Source organism: Lycium ferocissimum, chromosome 6, assembly GCF_029784015.1.
Source record: "Lycium ferocissimum isolate CSIRO_LF1 chromosome 6, AGI_CSIRO_Lferr_CH_V1, whole genome shotgun sequence".
NCBI lineage: Eukaryota > Viridiplantae > Streptophyta > Magnoliopsida > Solanales > Solanaceae > Lycium > Lycium ferocissimum.
The window spans coordinates 10479537-10499762 of record NC_081347.1 but is presented as its reverse complement, the minus strand read 5'-3'; the positions used below and the strand labels follow the sequence as shown (position 1 = coordinate 10499762).

At 34.7% G+C, this 20226-nt stretch overlaps 2 protein-coding genes across 4 annotated transcripts; both read right to left on the bottom strand.

Annotated features, from left to right (window-relative positions):
- Positions 1–15088: 15088 nt before the first annotated feature.
- Positions 15089–17003, bottom strand: LOC132059294 (uncharacterized). 2 transcript variants are annotated; one of them, XM_059451874.1, is made up of 3 exons: positions 16694–17003; positions 16106–16258; positions 15089–15991 (listed from the first exon to the last, which is right to left on the bottom strand). In XM_059451874.1, exons 1-3 carry the CDS (start codon positions 16873–16875, stop codon positions 15958–15960), a joined length of 369 nt encoding a protein of 122 aa, XP_059307857.1. In that variant the 5' UTR covers positions 16876–17003; the 3' UTR covers positions 15089–15957. The 2 variants fall into 2 exon arrangements, with proteins under 2 accessions (XP_059307857.1, XP_059307859.1); XM_059451876.1 differs by having other exon boundaries at positions 16106–16313; positions 16694–16835.
- Positions 17004–17057: 54 nt separating this feature from the next.
- Positions 17058–19182, bottom strand: LOC132059293 (uncharacterized). Of its 2 annotated transcripts, none has more exons than XM_059451873.1 (3): positions 17810–18419; positions 17418–17627; positions 17058–17198 (listed from the first exon to the last, which is right to left on the bottom strand). In XM_059451873.1, the coding sequence occupies exons 1-3, from the start codon at positions 18224–18226 to the stop codon at positions 17178–17180; spliced, it is 648 nt and encodes a 215-aa protein (XP_059307856.1). In that variant the 5' UTR covers positions 18227–18419; the 3' UTR covers positions 17058–17177. The 2 variants fall into 2 exon arrangements, with proteins under 2 accessions (XP_059307856.1, XP_059307855.1); XM_059451872.1 differs by lacking the exon at positions 17058–17198 and adding an exon at positions 19099–19182 and having other exon boundaries at positions 17292–17627; positions 17810–18318.
- Positions 19183–20226: the final 1044 nt, after the last annotated feature.

Here is a 20226-nt window from a genome sequence, read left to right as displayed (position 1 = left end):
TTGGAGTTCCACTTGAAATAGTTTATTATTTGAGGTGGAGCACTAATAATCCTTCATCTTTCAAATAATGGAGCACATTTAGTCCATCATTTGTTGACTCCCAAAAAGCAAAAAATGTCACATGAATTCGGACGGAGGGAGTAAGGTGGGACATGAAGATTTAACGGAGCATGGATAAATATAATTTTTTTAGAGAACAAGGGTAAATATGATCCTAATGTTGGATGACAAGGACAAATATATTGAAAAAAATATAATGAAGAGCAAATATAGCTTATTGTGAGAGTACAAGGGCTAATCTAACCCTTTTCCAATATATAAAAGTAGACCAAAACCAATTCACTAAATTATATAGAAAATAGGAAAACTAAGATGCCGTTTGGCCATAAATACCAAAAACTTTTTCACTTTTTTTGGAATTTTTGAAGTTAGAGTTGGAGTTGGAGTTGTGTTTGGCCATAGTTTTTGAAATTGTAGTTTTTAGTGAAATGTAGTGTAAAAAGGTGAAAAAAATTTGAAAAACAAGTTTTTCTTGTTTTTGGTATTCCGGAATACAACTCCGGAAAAAAAATGAATAATTTTTATGGCCAAACGCTAAAAGTACAAAAAGTGAAAAAAATTTCCGGAAAAAAGTGAATAATTTTTATGGCCAAACGCCCACTAAATTTGTAGTCAAAGGAGATTCCTTAGCTTGTAAATCGCAGTTTATTCAACTAGAATCAGAGGGACGAATATTAGGCAACTCAAAGAATTAATGAATTCTTTTTGGTTGATTTTTATTTCGAAAATTGTCATTTTAAAATAATTTCTCGCAACCAGTTTTTTCTAAATTTTTAATTTTCTTCCTTTCTATGTAATTTTGCTGCTTCCATCCAAATTTCAAATCAAGTGGGAACTAGAAAAACTTTCCCAACTAAATTCACTCATTTTTTCTCTTAACATTTACAATATATAGGAATATGCTTGCTACTTCTTCTTTTATAGGGTCTCTTTGGAAAGCCACCTGGTAATTGAAATTGGTGTAATTATTAGGATAGTAATTACACAGCTTAGTAATTACACCGTATAGTAATTACGATAATCTATTTGTTTGTCATAAGGTTATAACTGTGTAATTACAAGCATATTGTTTCGTTTCACAAATGTAATTACACAGTTAGATTAATATAAAACTAAAATTTAATTATCCAAGCTTTCGTTTTGCTTGGATAGCAGTAGACTTATTTACAATTGCCTTGTTCTTTTGGTTCTTCTGGTACATTATCCAACATTTCAGAGTATCTTTCAGTATGCGTTTGGACAATATAATTTGGTTGAAATAGGGAAAATGAGTATTTGTTAAGTTTAAGTCAAAGTATATTTGGAAGTTGAAGTTGTATTTGAACATAAATTTCACTCGGAAAATAAGTCGAAGAATCGTGATTGAAAATATTCCTCAAACAAGTTTTGGATATTTCGCTACTGTTTCAAATACTTAAAGTTAACTATCTGCAAATATTTGTAGTTGCAAAATCCAACCTTTTATTATTTGCAAATAGGGTGTGCTTGTCTTTTGTTGTCGAGTTTTTTGTTTTGTCTTTTATTGTTTGTGACACACAAGGAACATTTCTTGGCTTGATAGTCTTGCAAATTTATTCAGTTCGGGTGAGTCAAGTACATGCTTAATTCATTTTTTACTGAAAATATATTTTGTTGCAGAATTCATGTATAAATTACTCCTTGTAGCAGAGAACTTGGTCTTTTTTTCTTTTTATTTTTTCGTTTGTTTTCTTTTAACGTTCACAGCTATCAAGGAAAAGACTACTATGGAATAGTAATAGGATATTCGAACTTGGAACATTATTTGCTTGAATTGCGACCTCTCGATCATTAAACTTAATCTTCCTTTTTTTTTTTTTTTTTTTTTTTTTTTTGTTGTTTTCTTTGAACAAAATCTAGAGGATTACTTTAAAAAATCATAAGTGGATGCCGTGCAAAAGCCCAAAAGGTGACCAATGGAAGGGAAGATCTGGAAAAACCCAAAAGCTTAAGCAAGTATTTGGTTTTCTAATTAGTACTCCCTGGAACTAATTTTCACTTCATTTTATTTGATTTGACAATGCTACAATCCTAATACTTCGCGATGCGTGGGATTCATAAAAGGGGGATAGGGGAGGAGCAGGGGTGTTCACGAGTGAGTTTGGATCGGTTTTTGGTTAAATTTAAAACCAAACCAATATAATCGATTATCTCATTATTAAAAACCAAACAAACCAATAAAATAAAAATTTATCAGTTTGGTTCGATTTGGTTCGATTTTACGATTTTTAATCATGCATAAATGTGTATCCTTCTATAACTATATCACAAATAGTCAATCTTCTTTAGTTAAAAAAAAAAAAAAACTTTTAGGTGGTAGATATAAATAAATAAATAAAAAATTGCTGGTCAAAGGTTTGAGAACACAAAGTGAGAGAGAATAAAATTTAAAATTTTGACTCCTCTTCCTGCATTGGAAATATAAAGAGAGAAACCTTGGTGCATTGGAAATGTAAAGTGACAGAGAATGGCTACTTTGGTGCATTGGAAACATGACTACTGGCTATGTATTCTTTTTCATTGATGTATGTAATGAAGTTTGAAATAGTTACTTTCCCCATCCTATATAAAGTCTCTTTGTTAGGTTTGGTTATTCATTTTGAATTTTCTGATTTCCAAAAGTTTGGGAGAATGGCTAGTTCATCAGCCCAGGGACAAGTGATCGGCTGCCACAATAATGAGGAGTGGACGGCGCATATCCAGACTAACAAATTGGTATGGATGCGTTTTGACTTTTGTTTTTTCGTCAATGACTTTGAGCTTTGACCATGATCATAAATGAAAATAAGAAATTTGAGCCCAAGTCACTATATATCTAGCATAGTTGCTATACCAGATAGTAGTAATATGGATGGCGCCTAGCTGTTAGAATTGGTACAGAATGATGCTACCTTTAAAATGCCTCAGATGTTTAGAAATTCTTGGGTGTAAATGTTTTTTTTTTTTTTTTAATTCATCTAACTTATGTAATAAAAGTAATGACAATTTTGGCTCAGGTGGTGGTTGATTTTACTGCTTGCTGGTGCGGCTCTTCCCGTTATATTGCCCCATTTTTTGACGGCATTGCTAAGAAGATGCCGCATGTTATATTCCTCAAGGTTGATATTGATGAACTTACGTTATGTAAAAAACCCAAATTCTTCAATGTATTAATAAGATCCCGAACACGATTGTAGCACTAGAATAGTAATTGCAACACTTCAAGCTAATGAATTACAATGGAAAATACTAAAATAACAAGTAACTAAGGATAGAGACAAGAATGGGAGATGAGAAGCTAGACTCTAAAGGAGATGAGATGAACAGTCATTTTTTCACAATACGCATACCCCTCTTTTGCTCCCACCAATCGGTATTTATCAACTCGGATTCCAAACATAGTCACTTAATCCGATGTTGGGCTGTTTTGCCAATATTGGTCCAGGTCTATTCATAACAACATACATCTCCAAATTTTTTTTTTTTTTTTTTTTACCAATGTAATAATCGATATTTTAACTAATATTGTAACTAGTAATTGATAATAAATTGCGTTTCATTTCTTGCAGACAGTTGCACAACAATATGAAGTGGAGACAACACCAACGTTTTTGTTCCTTAAAGATGGGAACGAAGTGGATAGGGTTGTTGGTGCCAAGAGAGAGGAGTTGAATGAGACCATAGCGAAACATCTTCCATCTTAATAAGGAGTCTGAAACCTTTGTGTTGGTGCTTTAAGGCTTGTGAAACCTTGTGTTGGTGCTTTAAGGCCTGTGAAGCCTTAATCAATGTGTATCTGATGTTTTTATTGCTTTTGTGAAACCTTTGTGTTGGTACTTTAAGGCCTGTGAAGCCTTAATCAATGTGTATCTGATGTTTTTATTGCCTTTGTGAAACCTTTGTGTTGGTGCTTTAAGGCTTGTGAAGCCTTAATCAATGTGTATCTGACAAGTGCCTAATGGGAGAGTCTGCCAACATGTATATCTGGGCTTGCAATGTGAATATAACAAATACTGCGATACCGACAAAAGGAACGTAAGTACAAATAAATTGTAATTAATAAGTAAGGTAGATAGAATAACAATGAAAGCTTATATAAGAGACAATCGAAGCATGATCAAATGAGTACAACGGGAAGCTAAGAAAACAACCTATAGAATCGCATGTAGAGGCGGAGCCAGGATTTGAGGTTTGTGGGTTCGGAATTCTAAGAAAAGACAACAACCTCACGCTAATGTATAACAACCACCAAACTAACGAACAAGTACGGGTGGCCGTTCGCCGTTCGGTTCTTCAGTTCAATTTATTCAAATTTCAATTAAGTTATTCCGAACTTCTTTTGGATCATTTTGATTATATCTTTGGATTACTGTGTGGAGTAACGTTCTGAGGTCTTTCACTGAAACACTTGGGATGATTGTACATTAGATTCATTCCTCCACTTATAATACATTAAGTATGCCACATAGGGCCATTGCCCGTCTGATTATAGCTCAACGATGTTTATATAGTAATAACATTACGTAACATTATAGCTCAGTGGTATATATAGTAATAACATTACGTACGCAACATAGTGTCTTCCCAACTGATTATAGCTCAGTGGTATATATAGTAATAACATCCAAACTGTAGTGGCATATATATAATGGAGTAATAACATCACCAACTGAGTATCGCTCCGTGATATATATATGATTTTTCTCTTGTCCAATAGAACATTTAATTTCACTAATAGTCAAAGGATTTTCCTTTCAAATTTGACAAGGTAGAAAAATATAGCTTATAAAATAAAGCTATAAAATTTCATAAACAAAATAGTAATAGGCAGTAAATGCTTCACAAAAAATATCAATACTGAACTTAGCTTCTATTACGATTGCTATAGACTTTTTTGGTATCAGTTTGATAAAATAGTATAGTGATATATGCTAATGTTAAATAGGAGTACTATGGTTGTTTTTGTATGTAGAATACAAAAGCATGGAATTGTTGGGATGTCGTGTCCACTAATCTTTTGTTTTCTTGTTTCTCTTAATAGCGGGCACAAGATTCTTAAACAATCACAAATAGGGACGATCAAGGAGGAGTTTGAAGACACCTAATGGTTTGTTTTTTGGGTCAAAGGTATCCAACAAGGAGGAGTTTGAAGAGGGAATACACTTCATGTTTTGTTTCTTTTGGTCATATGTAAAGGCATACAATGCCAATGATGATAAAGTATTGGGTAGTATATGGTTAATTGACTATTTAGTAATGAAAGTATTTATTTGTAATATTCTACTTGAGAAATGCTTGCGTTTGTTGAATTATGTGCTTTTAGTATTAGTCGGGAATTGATAGAAATACATGTATAATCATTTCAGAAAAGCAGGTCGCCATTTAAAATCAATCAGGCCACATTGTTGCATTATTGAAAAAAAGGGCTCAATGGCGACTGTATATATGTTGTCATAAAAATAATTAGTATTTGCGGCGATTGTGGTTGCTACTAAAAAGTCATTCTTTAGTGGCGACCGTGGTTGCTACTACAAATCATTCTTTGGTGGCGACCATAGTCGCAACTAAAGAGTTACAATATCTAGATCTATTTTAATTTATTATTACATTTTAGTTCTGTTTTTTCTGATGAAAGTTTATGGGGTTTTACATTTTTTTATTAGCAAACTTTTGTGTTTTCTTGAAGTATTCTGTGTTTTATCTCTTTAAAAATCGATCAATTGTGTTTTTTTTTTTTTTTAAAGTTTTTTTGGTCTAAAAATTAAGGGTTTGTGTTCTTTTTGGTTGTATTTTTCTGGTGTATCTGCTGAAAGTTCTGAGATTTCATGTTTTAAGAATTTAGTAATTTTAAACTTGGGAATCGTCAATGTTGCTTTATTTGTTTTTCTTTTGGTAGAAAAATTCTAGAACTTATTCCAGATCTCTTAAAACTGGTCATTTGCACTTTTGATCCTATTTTGTACTGGTTTAAAGTGTGACCCAATCTATACAAACAACTTTTTGCTGTCACATAAGTGTATAGTATTTAACTTAGGGGAAAGGACATAATTGGCCGGTCGGGTGAAATTAATTCCACCCGATGGCCACAATTCTTCTAAACTCAAATTATACCCACTAAACTAATCCTATCCATTAGCCAAAACTTAAATAAGACAATTTTCAAATAAAAATCCAAACATAAAAATGTTTGAGGCGATTTTTATATATAATATGTGTCATCTATGTATAAAATATGTATAAGTACCTATCTGTAATGTATAGAAACTGTATAAAATATAAATCACTAAGGTATGTATCATTTTTGTTTAAAATATGTATCATTTGTGTATATAATGTGTATCAGCACAATGCAATTGCCCTGTATAGAATAGAAAATTGTATCATTTTTGTATATAATATGTATCATTTTTTGTATGGAAAGTGTATATATAATTCCAGCATGTGTATATAAACTGTATCAGTCTTGTATAGAAAGTGTACCATACATATAAAAAATGTATTATAGTAACCGTATCATTGTGGTATATAATATGTATCACTATTATATATGTTAAAAATAAATATCATATCATTATTGTATAATATGTGTATAATAAATGTATAATTAACGTATAATTTATGTATAATAAATGTATGATTAATTCCAGCATATGTATATAAATTGTATAATTCTTGTATATAAAGTATATATATAATTCCAATATATGTATATATGATGTAGCGATTTACGTCGCCACAAAAAGTCTTTTTTATTTTTTTTTTAAAGCTATATATACTTATGTATATATGATGTAAACCTTTTACGTCGACATTATTTTGGACCGATCGGACACCTAGTGGGATTAAGCCCAAACAATGATTAAATATGGGATTAATTTGACTGAGTGGACACACAGTGTCTTTTTCCCTTTAACTTATGCCTATGTAGAATTTGAAGGATAAAATTTAAAGACCAGCTCATTTGGATAAAAAGTAAAGACAAGCCCATTTGAATGACAAACCGTGCAATTTCTCCTCTTTTAATATAGGGAAAAGGACACTGTGTGTCCACTCAGCTAAACTAATCCCACATTTAATCACTGTTTGAGCTTAATTCCACTAGGTGTCCGTTCGGCCTAAAATAATGCCAAAAAATGGCCATTAAATTTTAAAATAATGCCAAGGCCGACTGCCCAACCTAGGCGCGAAAAAAAAAAAAAAAAAGACTTTTTAGTCGCCACAAGAAGTCACCACTAAAGGGTGCTACATATATATACATATGTTGGAATTATATATACACTTTATATACAAGAATTATACATTTTATATACATATCTTGAATTAATCTTACATTTATTATATATAAATTATACGTTAATTATACATTTATTATACACATATTATACAATAATGATATGATATTTATTTTTAACATATACAATAGTGATACATATCATATACCACAATGATACGGTTTCTATGATACATTTTTTATATATATGATGCACTTTCTATACAAGACTGATATAGTTTATATACACATGCTGGAATTATATACACTTTCTATATAAAAATGATACATATTATATACAAAAAATGACACAATTTTCTATTCTATAATACACATTATATACACAAATGATACATATTATATATAAAAATGATACATATCTTAGTGATTCATATGTTATACCGTTTCTATACATTATAGATAGGTATTGATACATATTTTTATACACAAACGATACATATTATATACAAAAATCGCCTCAGAGTTTTTTGGGATATTTCTTATCAAATATACACATATTATACATGTTTTGGGATATTTAACCTTTAGTGGCGACTTTTTAAATTGTCACTAAAAAGCCTGATTTTTTTGTAGCAACCCTAAAAGTCTGAATTTTTTTTTTTTTTTTTTAAAAAGCGATGGGGCTGTTGGATCACCCAGCCTTTAGTGGCAACTTTTTTAATCTTTAGTTGCCACAAAAGGCTTGCTATAGATTTGATGGGAATAGTTTATGGGCTAATTTTTGGGTTTGGGAATAGATGGGCCAGCGCATGGGATTATTTATGGTCCAGCGGCCATTTGTGTCCTTTTCCCTTTAATATATGTTGTCTAACAAGTGTTGGCCCAATTAGATTAGTTTTTTTGGGCAATTCTGCTTCTTTTGTGGTGGTCTTTAAATTTTGCCCATCATATTTGAAATCTTTAAATTTTGCTTTCTATTAAAACCCACAAGTTCCGTGTTCGAACCCCTACACACCAAAATTTTAAAAAAAAATCGCAAGGCGAGTTTAAATTTCGCTATGCCCACGCGTACATACATGAAGAAATTACCAAAGTTATGCGGACCCGCATACTTATGCCTTATGGGCGGACTTGGCATAAGTATGCCACGTCCGCATAACTTTGATAATTCCTTCACAAGTTTATGCCGTCCGATAAAGTTTGCTCATTAAAAGTTTGCCTATACGTATGCCCCCACCGGCATAAACTTGTTAAGGAATTACCAAAGTTATGCCGGATCAGCATACTTATGCCAAGTCTGCTAATAAGGTATGAGTATGCCGGGTCCGACATAAATTTGGTAATTCCTTAACAAGTGTATGTTGGGTCCGACATACACGCTATTCAAACCTTGCCTTACAATTTTTTTTAATTTATGCTTGAGCGGAGGTTCGAACTCAGAACCTTATGATTTCTGCGTGAACGCTCAGAGTTACAATGCGAAGGGCAAAAATTAAAACCAAAGAATATGAGGGGGTAATTTAAAGACCACAAATATGAGGGGCAAAATTTAAAGACCACCTCAAAAGAAGGGCAATCCGTGCAAAAAAATGTTTTTTTTTTGGCCCAATCACCTCATGACAAACTATGTAAATACCTTAGTATTTATTTTTAGAAGGTTTCTCAACCGCTGCCATCACATTTGAATCAATGTCTTCAATTGAACATTTGCCTTGCCTTCAGAGATTGAAAATTTTCTTTCAGTTGAGAGACTCCTTCGAATTGCCTTTGGCAAATCAGAAATGTTTTCATCCGTAGACACGTGGTTTTTGACCCTTTCCGAGGTGTTTTACCTTCTAGCGTCCAAATATTTCTTTTAATTTTAATTTTGATGTGTCGATTATTTTATTTTATTTAGTAGGTTTATTTATGGAAAATGAAAATCACAGTAAAGCAGTCAAAAAAATATTTACTATTTTAGACTTCAAGTTTTATGTTTAAAAGAAAGAAAAATTACAAAAAATAGATTTCTTTTAATCTAATTTTTTAAATCTAATTATATCTTTTGGATTTTTCTGTAGACCAGTTATTTAATTTTTGCTTGGTTTTGGTTTAAAAATAGTTGATTAATATATTTATTTTGGTATTTTATATATCCTTTTAATTTAAAAGAAAACTAAAAAAAGAAATCAATGACCCGTCACTCGGCAAAATTCCACCCTATGCGCACAAAAATGCACATTCCATTTTGGCAAGGGGATTTTCCTTTCATCCCCTGTACTAGACCTATAAAAAGCTAAATATACACCTAGAGACTACACCATAGATCAGCCGCATAACACCACAATCAACCGCAAGAGTTTGATTTTCAGTGTTTTTCAGCTAGACCTAAAAACACCTCAAGGACCTGATTAAAGAAAAAGCCTTTCTTCTTCATGTGAAAACCCACCATGGAAGAGCCATAAGTATGCAGCACGTGAACCTTACCTTCATCCAAAGACACCAGTTTCACAATCGCACCTTCTAATACCCACCTCCGAACACCACCAACAAAAGTGTTGTTCTCCTTCAAGTTTCAGCAAAGAGTGGAGGTTTCCGGTCGACGGCGAAAAACAGCAATTCCTTGATGTAAAGGTCCTTTCTTTTATCACTGAAGTGTTAATGTATTCTTACTTGTATGAATATTGTTGATCCTGTGAGTTGAACGCTAATAGCATGACTAGTTTGTGAATTTGGATTCTACATGTGCATTGCCTTTTGCCATCTATATTAGCTCCATATTGTTTCAATTCTAGTCAAAATATTTAATTTTTGTTCGCTTTCTTAATGGGGTTCTAATGCTCCCAGGTAATTATGGGATTTACTTTGTCTTGAACTGGTTTTAAAAAGAAGTCATTTTCAATTTGCTTTCGTTCAATGTCTTAAAGTAATAAAACAGTACTGTAAGGAGTCTTTATTGTTAAATGGTCCAATCTTTTGTTTTGTCTTCTTTATCTTATTCTACATATACTTGAAATAATTTAATGCTTTATTGAGACATGATTCGCGTACTCTGCTTGGTTGGGTTTATTTGTGCAAAAATTGTTTAAACATGGAGAATGATAGATGAAATGTTGGCATTGTCCTTTAATTTGCTTCAGTATGACAAACATAATTCTTGGGATAGTAAATACCACGCGGCTGGTTCGTTTAATGTTTTGGCTTGTCGATTAACACCGAGTCTCTTAAATCAAGTTCATGATCCGGTATTAGATAACCGTAGACAAACATTAGTACATATCAAGCGTTAAACAAACATAGTCCCCGTTTAAAATTGTGTTGACCATGTGGATAGACCCGTTCCTTGGTTAAATGCATATACTTAAAGAAAAGTCATGTGGGCCATCCCGCTCATAATAATTGTGTTGACTATGTGGATAGACCCGTTCCTTGGTTAAATGCATATAATTAAAGAAAAGTCATGTGGGCCACCCCGCTCCTTGACACTCTAATAATATAATTAATGAAAGACCTTATGTGCATACACGTTCCTAAGTTTAAACAATTAAAATACGTTTTATCCAAGAATTAATTATAACCAAATATCAGTCAAGAAAAGACCGTGCTAAAACCACGGGACTCGGGGAATGCCTAACACCTTCTCCCCGGTCAACAGAATTCCTTACTCGGTCTTTTGTTTTCGCGGACCAAAATGAAGAGTCATTTCCTTTTGATTAGGGATTCAATAAGGTGACTTGGAACGCCAAAACGCAATTCCAAGTGGCGACTCTATAAATAAATAATCCCTTTTCAAAATCCTCACTTCAACTGGAAAAACCCTTATAAATAAATAAAAACCCGTGCGCGTTTATTGCGCAGGACCCAAAAAGGGGTATGACACCATCTACAAAAGAAATTTTGTAGAATGCAACCACTGCATGATATCTTCAATTGTTGCTTGCTCTGTTTGCAGATTTTACAAGTAATCATGCAATGGTTGCATTCTACAAAATTTCTTTGTAGATGATAACATTTCTGATTTGTCCTCGGTGAAAAGTCAATTCGAAGGTGTCTCTCAACTAAAAGAAAATGTTCAATCCCTGATGGATGATGAAGAACGCATTGCTTATATAGGATATCTGATATTGTAAGTATTTTTATTCGAATTTTTCAATTATCTGTCTAGATCTGTATGTTTCTGATTGTTGTTGTTGATAACATGTTCGAATATCTATGTTTGATTTGAGTTGTCTGGTATTGGACATGTTATGAAGTTGTTTAGTGCTTTTCCTTTCACTTGCTCCATAACTCAGTATAAAGCACATGAGTCAAGTTTAGTCAAGTGATTAGATCTTATTCTAGGCTTTAACACAAATGAAAGTACTTCTTTACATGTGCTCAAGGGTTATGAAATGTTGATATGTGCTTGTATGATTCAATCTGATAACTGAGGGTCTCAGTTTTGTTTTACTTCAATCTGTATGCTATCTGTGTAAATTGGTCATGTTATGCTTCTGAGCTATTCTTAATTTTACTGTTTATGTTGATACACGCCTATTCTAGAATTCAAATGTTGGTTTGAGTGCATAGGAGCTAAATTGCGACATGTTATGCTTCTGAGCTATTCGTACTCTTATATTGAGCATGTAAACTAACTAGGACTTGAATCTGCTACTGTTTATGATAAAACACGCCTTTTCTGGAAGTCAAATGTTGGTTTGAATGCATAGAAGCTAAAATGGGTCATGTTATGCTTCTGAGCTATTATTACTCTAATATTGAGGATGTTAACTAACTAGGACTTGAATCTGCTACTGTTTATGATAATACACGCCTTTTCTGGAAGTCAAATGTTGGTTTGAATGCACAGGAGCTAAAATGGGTCATGTTATGCTTCTGAGCTATTATTACTCTAATATTGGGGATGTTAACTAACAAGGATTTGAATCTGCTACTATTTATGATAAACACGCCTATTCTGGAGGTCAAATGTTGGTTTGAATGCACATGAGCTAAAATGGGTCATGTTATGCTTCTGAGCTATTCTTACTCTTATATGAGTATGTTAACTAACTAGGATTTGAATCTGCTACTGTTTATGATAATACATGCCTATTCTGGAAGTCAAATGTTGGCAGAAATCATGTGTAATTGGGAATCTAGGTATAGTGATATAAGTAAAGGCCATCTTATTGATATAAAATATTTTACCTACTACAATATTTAAAGATGACGTTATGACGTAAAAATTGTTTATGCTTTGGGGGTGTGTTATTGCTTGATTTGAATCATCCGTGTTTACCTGGCTGCTATACTAAACGTGGGAATTTCAAATGGTTGGTTTGAATGAATAGTATGTGTATAATTCAGAAGGGAAAATGGACAAAGTACATTCAGTTTTCTACTCTTGAAATTATGTGTATAATTATACTCTCTCAATCCTTTTCTATTAGATCCATGAAGGTTGTTTTTTCTCTTTTCTCTACATTGTTTCCATTTTAAAACATTAATATCATATTTTATCATTTCTCCTTCTCTATTTCACTTGTTGCATGCTAAAGAAATATGGAATTTCATGAGTTCAATGTGTTTGGTTAATGATTGAAATTGATCCTTTTGATACAATTCCATCTCTGTTTGGATGTGTTTTAGCTACTTGTGGCTTTTTACGCTAATATGGGTCCTGTATAGTAAGTAGTTATGCTACAAAGAGACAAGAAGGGATTAGAGAATGTAGGCTATGATCTTTGGGGTTCTACTTACTTGCTTGTTTAGTTAGTATATTGAAATGGTTCAATTGGTTATACGTAGGGCTATACCATGTATACCTCCTCTTTCTAATTTTTTTTGCTACCTTATGAATCAGCTTGTTTGTAATTGCTTAGCTTGTGATATGCTCCCCTGATCTCAGGTCTCTTAGCTTTAAATATACATGCACTATCAGCTTATTCTTACCTGCATTTAGCACTGTTCCCCTTTTATATCAAATTGTTTATCTGCTATCCCACCCCTATATATACCTGCTCTATTTTGCCACTGTTTGGGGGTGCATACTCTATGTTTTTATTCTATACATCTCTGTATATACTCTTGGTTGAAGGGACAAGTTTGTCTCACGTTTTCCATTTGGGACTTTAGGGTTGCCAAAATGGAAGAGGGATTTGATCGTCTCAATCAAGTTGATACAAGAACCCCTCGGTACCGGAAAACTTATAACAGGCCTCTCTTGAAGCCTCTAGAAGAAGATCACAATGACGCTTCATATGGCGGGCCTTGGCTTTGAGGCCATCATAGAAAGTGCCAAGATCTTCAACCAGTTCACTTACTTCCTTAAAGACGCCACCCAAATCGTCAATAGAACGAGTATTAAGGTTTCCCTTAAACAGCACAAGACTTCTACTTCCTAGTGGACGATGCAGATTTCTGGTGCTGTTTAAGGGAAACCTTAATACTAGTTCTATTGACGATTTGGGTGGTTAAGGAAGTAAGATTTAAGATGTTGATCCTTTCTGATGGCCTCAAAGCCAAGGCCCGCCATATGAAGCGTCATTGTGATCTTCTAGAGGCTTCAAGAGAGGCCTGTTATAAGTTTTCCGGTACTGAGGGGATTTTGTATCAACCTGATGACCTCAGAACTTCTATGTCCCTTCCGAATCGTCGCAGGGCCCAAACTAGAGTAAGAGAAGTGATGGAGTTCAGTTTGAGGTGTCAACAAGTAGAAGCAGCTTCGGTTCTCCTCCAAACAGCACATGTTCCAAGGTTATGTTATGGTGACCTTGGAGAGCAAGGGGGCTGGTGTCAATGTTTGACTTGGTGTCTGTTTATGCTTTCTCTTTTGGATCTAAGGATGTACTTAACTTGTTAGTTTTTCTACTATGTTCTGTTTTGGATTAAAACTCAACTTGTTAGTTTTTTCTACTCTGTTCTGTTTTGGAACATTAATGTTTGAGAATGTGTGTTCTGTTTTGGATAAACTCTACTGTGTTTTGAAGACGATGAGAAATTGGAAGTGAAAAAAAAGATAATTAAAGCAAAATCATTTGGTGATTTTATCTTTATTGTTTCCAACTAACATTTTCACGCACATTTTCTACATGCGGTTTTTTCTTACTATGGAAAGGATCGAAATACGAGTCAAACACAAATCTTAGCTTTTTGGTATATTTTTATTTCTTAAGTTAGTAACAAAACAGTATTAATATACTACTTGCAATCACATTTACAATTAGAAAACTAATCCCTGTGGGAGGGTGGAATAACTAATCTCGGATAACTATTCTCAGGCTAAGTAATCCCGGGATAACTTGTTTCCCAATCAAACGACCCCTAGTGTTTTAAGCTTCGAAACCCTATCTATCTACCTTTGACATAGCTTCAATTTGAGAATAATTTTAAATTTTAATTAAAAGGTTTGTAAATTTGAACTCGTTGAACATCATTATCCCTCATGATTCATGGCACTTCAGTTCTTATATCGTTTCGTAGTAGTAATTACGGATCACTCATAACTTAATCATCATCTAAACTGTATAACTAGTGAACCTATTCTATTAAGTCATGAAGGCTCATCAAAGGTGAATCCAAATTTTAGAGTTAGAAAGTTTATATGCATACATCTTAAATTTTCATGGAAAAAATTACATTTTAAATTTTCATCGCCATAGAGAATTTGTTGTAGTCTTAAATAGAGTTTAGTTGAACTTAGAATTCGCTGTATGTCCGCTTCAGCTCAGGGTCTCAACTCCCATGGAGATGCTTACTGAGTTTCTTGAGTCAGGGTTGAGACCTCTACCCCTTCCTATTTTGCGCAAAAGAATGTGAGGCAACAATTCTTCTCGATCATAGTAAAACGAATTTGCATTTGCTTTATCGTATCCAAATGTATATACATTGTCGAAAGAATACAATTTCAGCAGAGGCTCTACTCATTTCAAATATTGCAGTAATGGAATCTCCACTACAGACCCCTTTTAGAATCAGAGAATAGTAATGAGCCGCATATCATGTCCATTATAAAAGCTTTAGAAAATGTGGTTGCTCTGCCAAGCCTAATGCACTCTCCCTCCATATGAATATATGTAGTTAGGTCAGTAGAGTATGTCAGTTTTGTGTTGAAGCAGTTAGAAAGAATTAAACCACTCCTTTGTTTGGCCTCGTTCTCTTTCACCCCAAGCCCAGATCAAAAATGAGCTTTGGTTGTCGTGTTAGGAGCCAAGTTGTTCACTAATGGTGTCAAAAATCTCTTCTAGCCAAGATGTGTTATCCTCCAAGTGTCTTTTGTTTATATCCGTGTTTCATTCTTTCAAGTAGTTTCTCCCGTCTTTATCTTCTTAGTCTATTTTTTGCCCGTATCTCTCCTCTCTCCCTTTCATATATCCCTTGTCAGTATACCTCTCCCATTAATGGCCACAACCACGTTGATGGTATTTGTCATCAGCAGCTTCTGCCAAGTCTTCATCCATAGTCTTCAATGTCATGTTGAAGTACTTCGCCCACATATATCCTTTTCGCTGCTCAATTGAGTGCTTTTCTTCCAGCACAACTGAGTGAGGATTAATGTAAACCATCTGCCGTGCACTGTGATAGGCCCAGACATTTACCAACAGTTCCAGTACCCGACAGTAACAGTGCTGCTTCTGGTGGTCTAGTGGTAAAAATTCGGACAAAAAATGTTGATATTGCCAGTATACAATGTGTCCTATTGCTTGAATTCACGTGAAAACCATCCAGAGCATCGACAACATCCTGTAATTCAAACCATTTTAGTTCACATAAACAATTCATATTTCGAACTTGAATATCCAAATTTATGCAAGTAATATGACGCCACACGATAATATGTTTGTTGCCTTAGATTACCTGGAAAACATAACGAACTTCAGAAAAGAAGAGGTTGGCATAACCCAGCTATGTAGTGCTGACCATCTCCCACCATCTCCAGGCATGGTTGGGAGAGCTTCTATATGTGATGGTAAGCCATACATTCTACAAAAGGCATCTTGGAAAGCATTTCTGGAAGAATGAGAGTTAGCTGAGACAACTATGAAGCAAAAATACACCCGCCCCTCTGCACATAAGGTGAAGATATTTATTAAGAGGATTAGGGTGTAAAAATTCCAGTTTTCCTGCTTAACTCTCCTCTCTTAACATTGTATATTCTAGGACATGAATTTCTCAAATCTTCATTTCCAGCTTCGTGGACTTCAGAATTTGAAATAGTCAAAATAGAATCAACTTGAATTTGGGATTTATTATTGTATTCAATATTAGATAAGCCTAAATAAATGGATTATTCAACCAAATTTATGTAATAGAGCTCTAGATTGTTCAAATTTCAAATACAAGAAACCTATCCACCAAATGGGAAGGAAAAAATGCTGGCAGGAATGAATAATGTTGAAATAAATCTGCTCGTCCAAATCCCACTGTACATGATGTAATATTTACCTGCAGTTGCCTCCATTCAATATGTCACACATTGACCAGAAGGTACGAGCATCATTGCTTCCTGTAAAACCACCATCCACATCCAAATGTGCCCAATAGTATATTACATCACCTTTAGCCTTTGCCTGTGTTGTTTCTTCTAGGGCCAGCTCAGCATTTTTAGATAAGGAAACCTGATACATTAGTATATCCTATATGAAACTTGTTAACAAGAAAAGAGTACATAGAGATTATATGTGAATATGACAGTGTCAAGTTTAACAATTACAAGAAGAACAAGTTCACACGTCAAAGTTCATCAAGAACTAAGAACATAATTTTCTCCCAGTAGCTCGCCATGACTGGAACCCAATCCAGGGTCGCTTATGAATATTATCTAAATGGTTTGCAATTGAGAACATGCCACCCATCTCACAGAGGATATTCCAGTAGTAGGTCTCATTCAAGAGGGTAAGCCGGCCAACTGCATCAACATCATCTGACCTCAATCTCCGTGCTTAGTTGACTATAAGGGAACATTCCATAGTTAGAACCAAAGAAACGAGAGATGTAACGTAATGGAGTAATTTAAAATTTAAGAGAACGTACTTGATCTGCATTAGCAAATATGTTTAACATATAGCATTGTATTCTTAAAAACTCCATTTCTGTACCAACATATACCCAAAAAACGAGAGAAAACCATATGAAACTGAAACATATAGAATAAGCCACAGGAACTCACTAGGCTCAACCCACGGTACAAAGAACCATGATGCAGAAATGACCAAGCTCCAGTTCCATCATAAACGTCATAAATGCATACTGGTTGCCCAGTCCTTTCCAGCTCTCCTTCATCCCTCTCATTAGTTTCAAACTGAAGCTTTTCAGCTTTTCGAGCACTACGATATATTACATCCCACCCACCAATGTCTTTTTTCACTCTCTCCTCAATCTACATATACAAAACATGTGCTCAACAGATCTTGCATCAAAGGGAATTCAAGAAAAATAAAAACATGGACAAGTACAGATCAATTGTTTTTCCTTTTCCTTATTGTTCTTCTTTTCTTTTGGTTATAGGGCTGGATGGATAGGGAAAAGGACTACTTGTCAGTAAAAAAAATATTCACATACCTCCTCCGTCTCCAGTCTATTTACTTTCTCAGATTGCTCCATCTCATTCAAGACGTCCCACACCAACTCACTTGGAAAGACTTCCATTAAAGCCTCCGGATCATCTCTGGATACATTCATCAAAGGAGCAAAACCTGTCATGTCTACTTCAAGGTAAGAAACAACACTGGAATTTATTGGATCCACATCGTTCATTTGAAGATCTTCTATGTCATTACCATTCTCTACATCCTTTTGGAAATGTACCCACTCCCATAAGCCCTGCTTAAGCTGAGAGGTGTCTCCTGGAAGTATGACATCAGATGAGAAAGTTATGACATTCTCCAGCAGTTTTGCATACCCTGTAATGCATTCCACTGCAAGCATGTTCTTGGAGATCGGCCTCCCAGAAGATGCAGTAGTGTGAGCAAATCTCATGAGTTTTCATTAGAAATAAGTAGTGAGAAATCTTGCACCAGTTCATCTGAATTGTGTAGAGAGAAGATGATTCCATGTACTTCATCAACAACCTGGATACAGAAGGTTCTTCAGGGAAAGACAAAATAAGCAGCAAAGTATTCTACTTTTCAGCTTAAAAAAGTTGACAACGACACTTAATCGACTTACATATTTCTTAATGACAGGGTAGTCTGGTGCAACAATCGGTATTCAAAATGACATAGCTCGTATCAGAATTGGAGGATATTCTTGCTCATGTTGGGGGGAAGAGTAGAAGATGATGTCAGCAATCAGTGTAATACCGTTAACATCACCCTTCATATCATGGTGTGAAAGAGATCCCTCACAAAGTCCTAGACGAGTAGCAATATCCTACAAATTTTGAGACAGTATAGTTTCTTTATTGCGTAGATAATAGTAAGTAAACCGCACGCACGTTACTGCTACTGCAAAATGTTGTGAAGCATTATTCAATATCACTTGAACTTTCATCTCAACCTTGCAAATAACACAGTAAAGCACTAGCAAGGAATGAAGACAACAAAAAATGGAAAATACATATTGGATGACAGAAGGGTCAAAGGTTTCACGTAGTCAACTAAAATAACAAAGCCCTTTAAAGTGTAAAATTTAGAGAAAATGATTTAGAACTTCCTCGGCTAAATGAGTTTCAGTTGTTATGCATAAATATACCTAAGAAGATTTATACATTTTACAGTTCAAACAGCAAAACTTCTTTTAAGATAAAGCTGAAACACTAGTGAAGCAGAGGAAGGTGAAGGCAAGCCATCAATTAGAAGGGCAGAATAAGAGTGAAACAGGATGCAGAAATTTAGAAGTACCTTAATTACCTGCAATGCCTCGTTATACCTATCGCTGGAATTTCCTGACATGAAAACGAACTTCAGTCTCTCTTCAACATCGTTCCTTCCAGCAAATTTGAGTAGCAAAGTTTCTATGAATGGACAAAGCATAACCCCAGGACAGCTCATCGTAGAGAACGGAACTCCCAAAAACCAAAACCAAAACCAAGAGATCATCATTCTTATAACCACATTTCTCCTTTAAATGAGATTTTGAAGTCTCCTACTATAACTGCAGCCCAATTGTCTTTTGGTGATCCGGGGATCACAAAGACGTTGCCAGTGCCGAACCCACTATATAACATCTATAACAGGAGAAATACGACGGTTGAGTACATGAAAAGCTTGATGAGCACTTTGAATAAACGCTAAGAATTCTGGGGAAAAAAAAAATTCAGAACAAAAACAGAGAAGAATATTGTATATACCGGCAAAGAGTAATCTGGAAATACAATAACATCAGCCCTACGAAAAGCATCTCTTTAATGAGAAATAAGATGTTGGGTGTGCGAACAAAGTACCACATTGGTAGCTGAAAAGAAAAAGAGCTACTTATAAGGAGTTGGATACTCTTAATGATGTGAGGCCTTTTGGGGAAAACCGTGCGGGCTTGGCCCAAAGCGGACAATATCACATCACGTTAAAGAGTATCTTTGGGCCGTTTTAGCCCAACAACTGGTATCAGAGCCAATGGTTTGGCGGGACGAGTATGAAGATGGCGGAGTGTGGCGTGGGGCCCGGCTTAGTGCCTTGGCCCGTCTATAGGCCGGTTTACGACCTTTACCCGTAGCTTTGAAGACGCATTCACAACCTTTGGGATTCGGTGACCGTAAATACTCTGACGATGTGGGTGGCATACAGACATGTTGAATCTCTGACCCGTGGTATGATAATGAGCCATGTGGAACTTAGTTCGAGGGAGAGATTGTTGGGTGTGCGAACAAAGTACCACATTGGTAGCTGAAAAGAAAAAAGAGCTACTTATAAGGAGTTGGATACTCTTAATGATGTGAGGCCTTTTGGGAAAACCGTGCGGGTTTGGCCCAAAGCGGACAATATCACATCATGTTAAGAGTATCTTTGGACCGTTTTAGCCCAACACCAGCCCATGTTTTC

Excerpts from the sequence above, each read along its gene's own strand:
- LOC132059293 (XM_059451872.1), bottom strand. The coding sequence starts at position 18,226 with ATGAGATTTGCTCACACTACTGCATCTTCTGGGAGGCCGATCTCCAAG. Across the intron at positions 17,628-17,809 it reads ATAGACTGGAGACGGAGGAG|ATTGAGGAGAGAGTGAAAAA; the intron begins GTATGTGAATAT and ends TTGTATATGTAG.
- LOC132059294 (XM_059451874.1), bottom strand. The coding sequence starts at position 16,875 with ATGTATCAGGTTTCCTTATCTAAAAATGCTGAGCTGGCCCTAGAAGAA. Across the intron at positions 16,259-16,693 it reads TTGAATGGAGGCAACTGCAG|AAATGCTTTCCAAGATGCCT; the intron begins GTAAATATTACA and ends TCATTCTTCCAG. Across the intron at positions 15,992-16,105 it reads AAGTTCGTTATGTTTTCCAG|GATGTTGTCGATGCTCTGGA; the intron begins GTAATCTAAGGC and ends TTTGAATTACAG.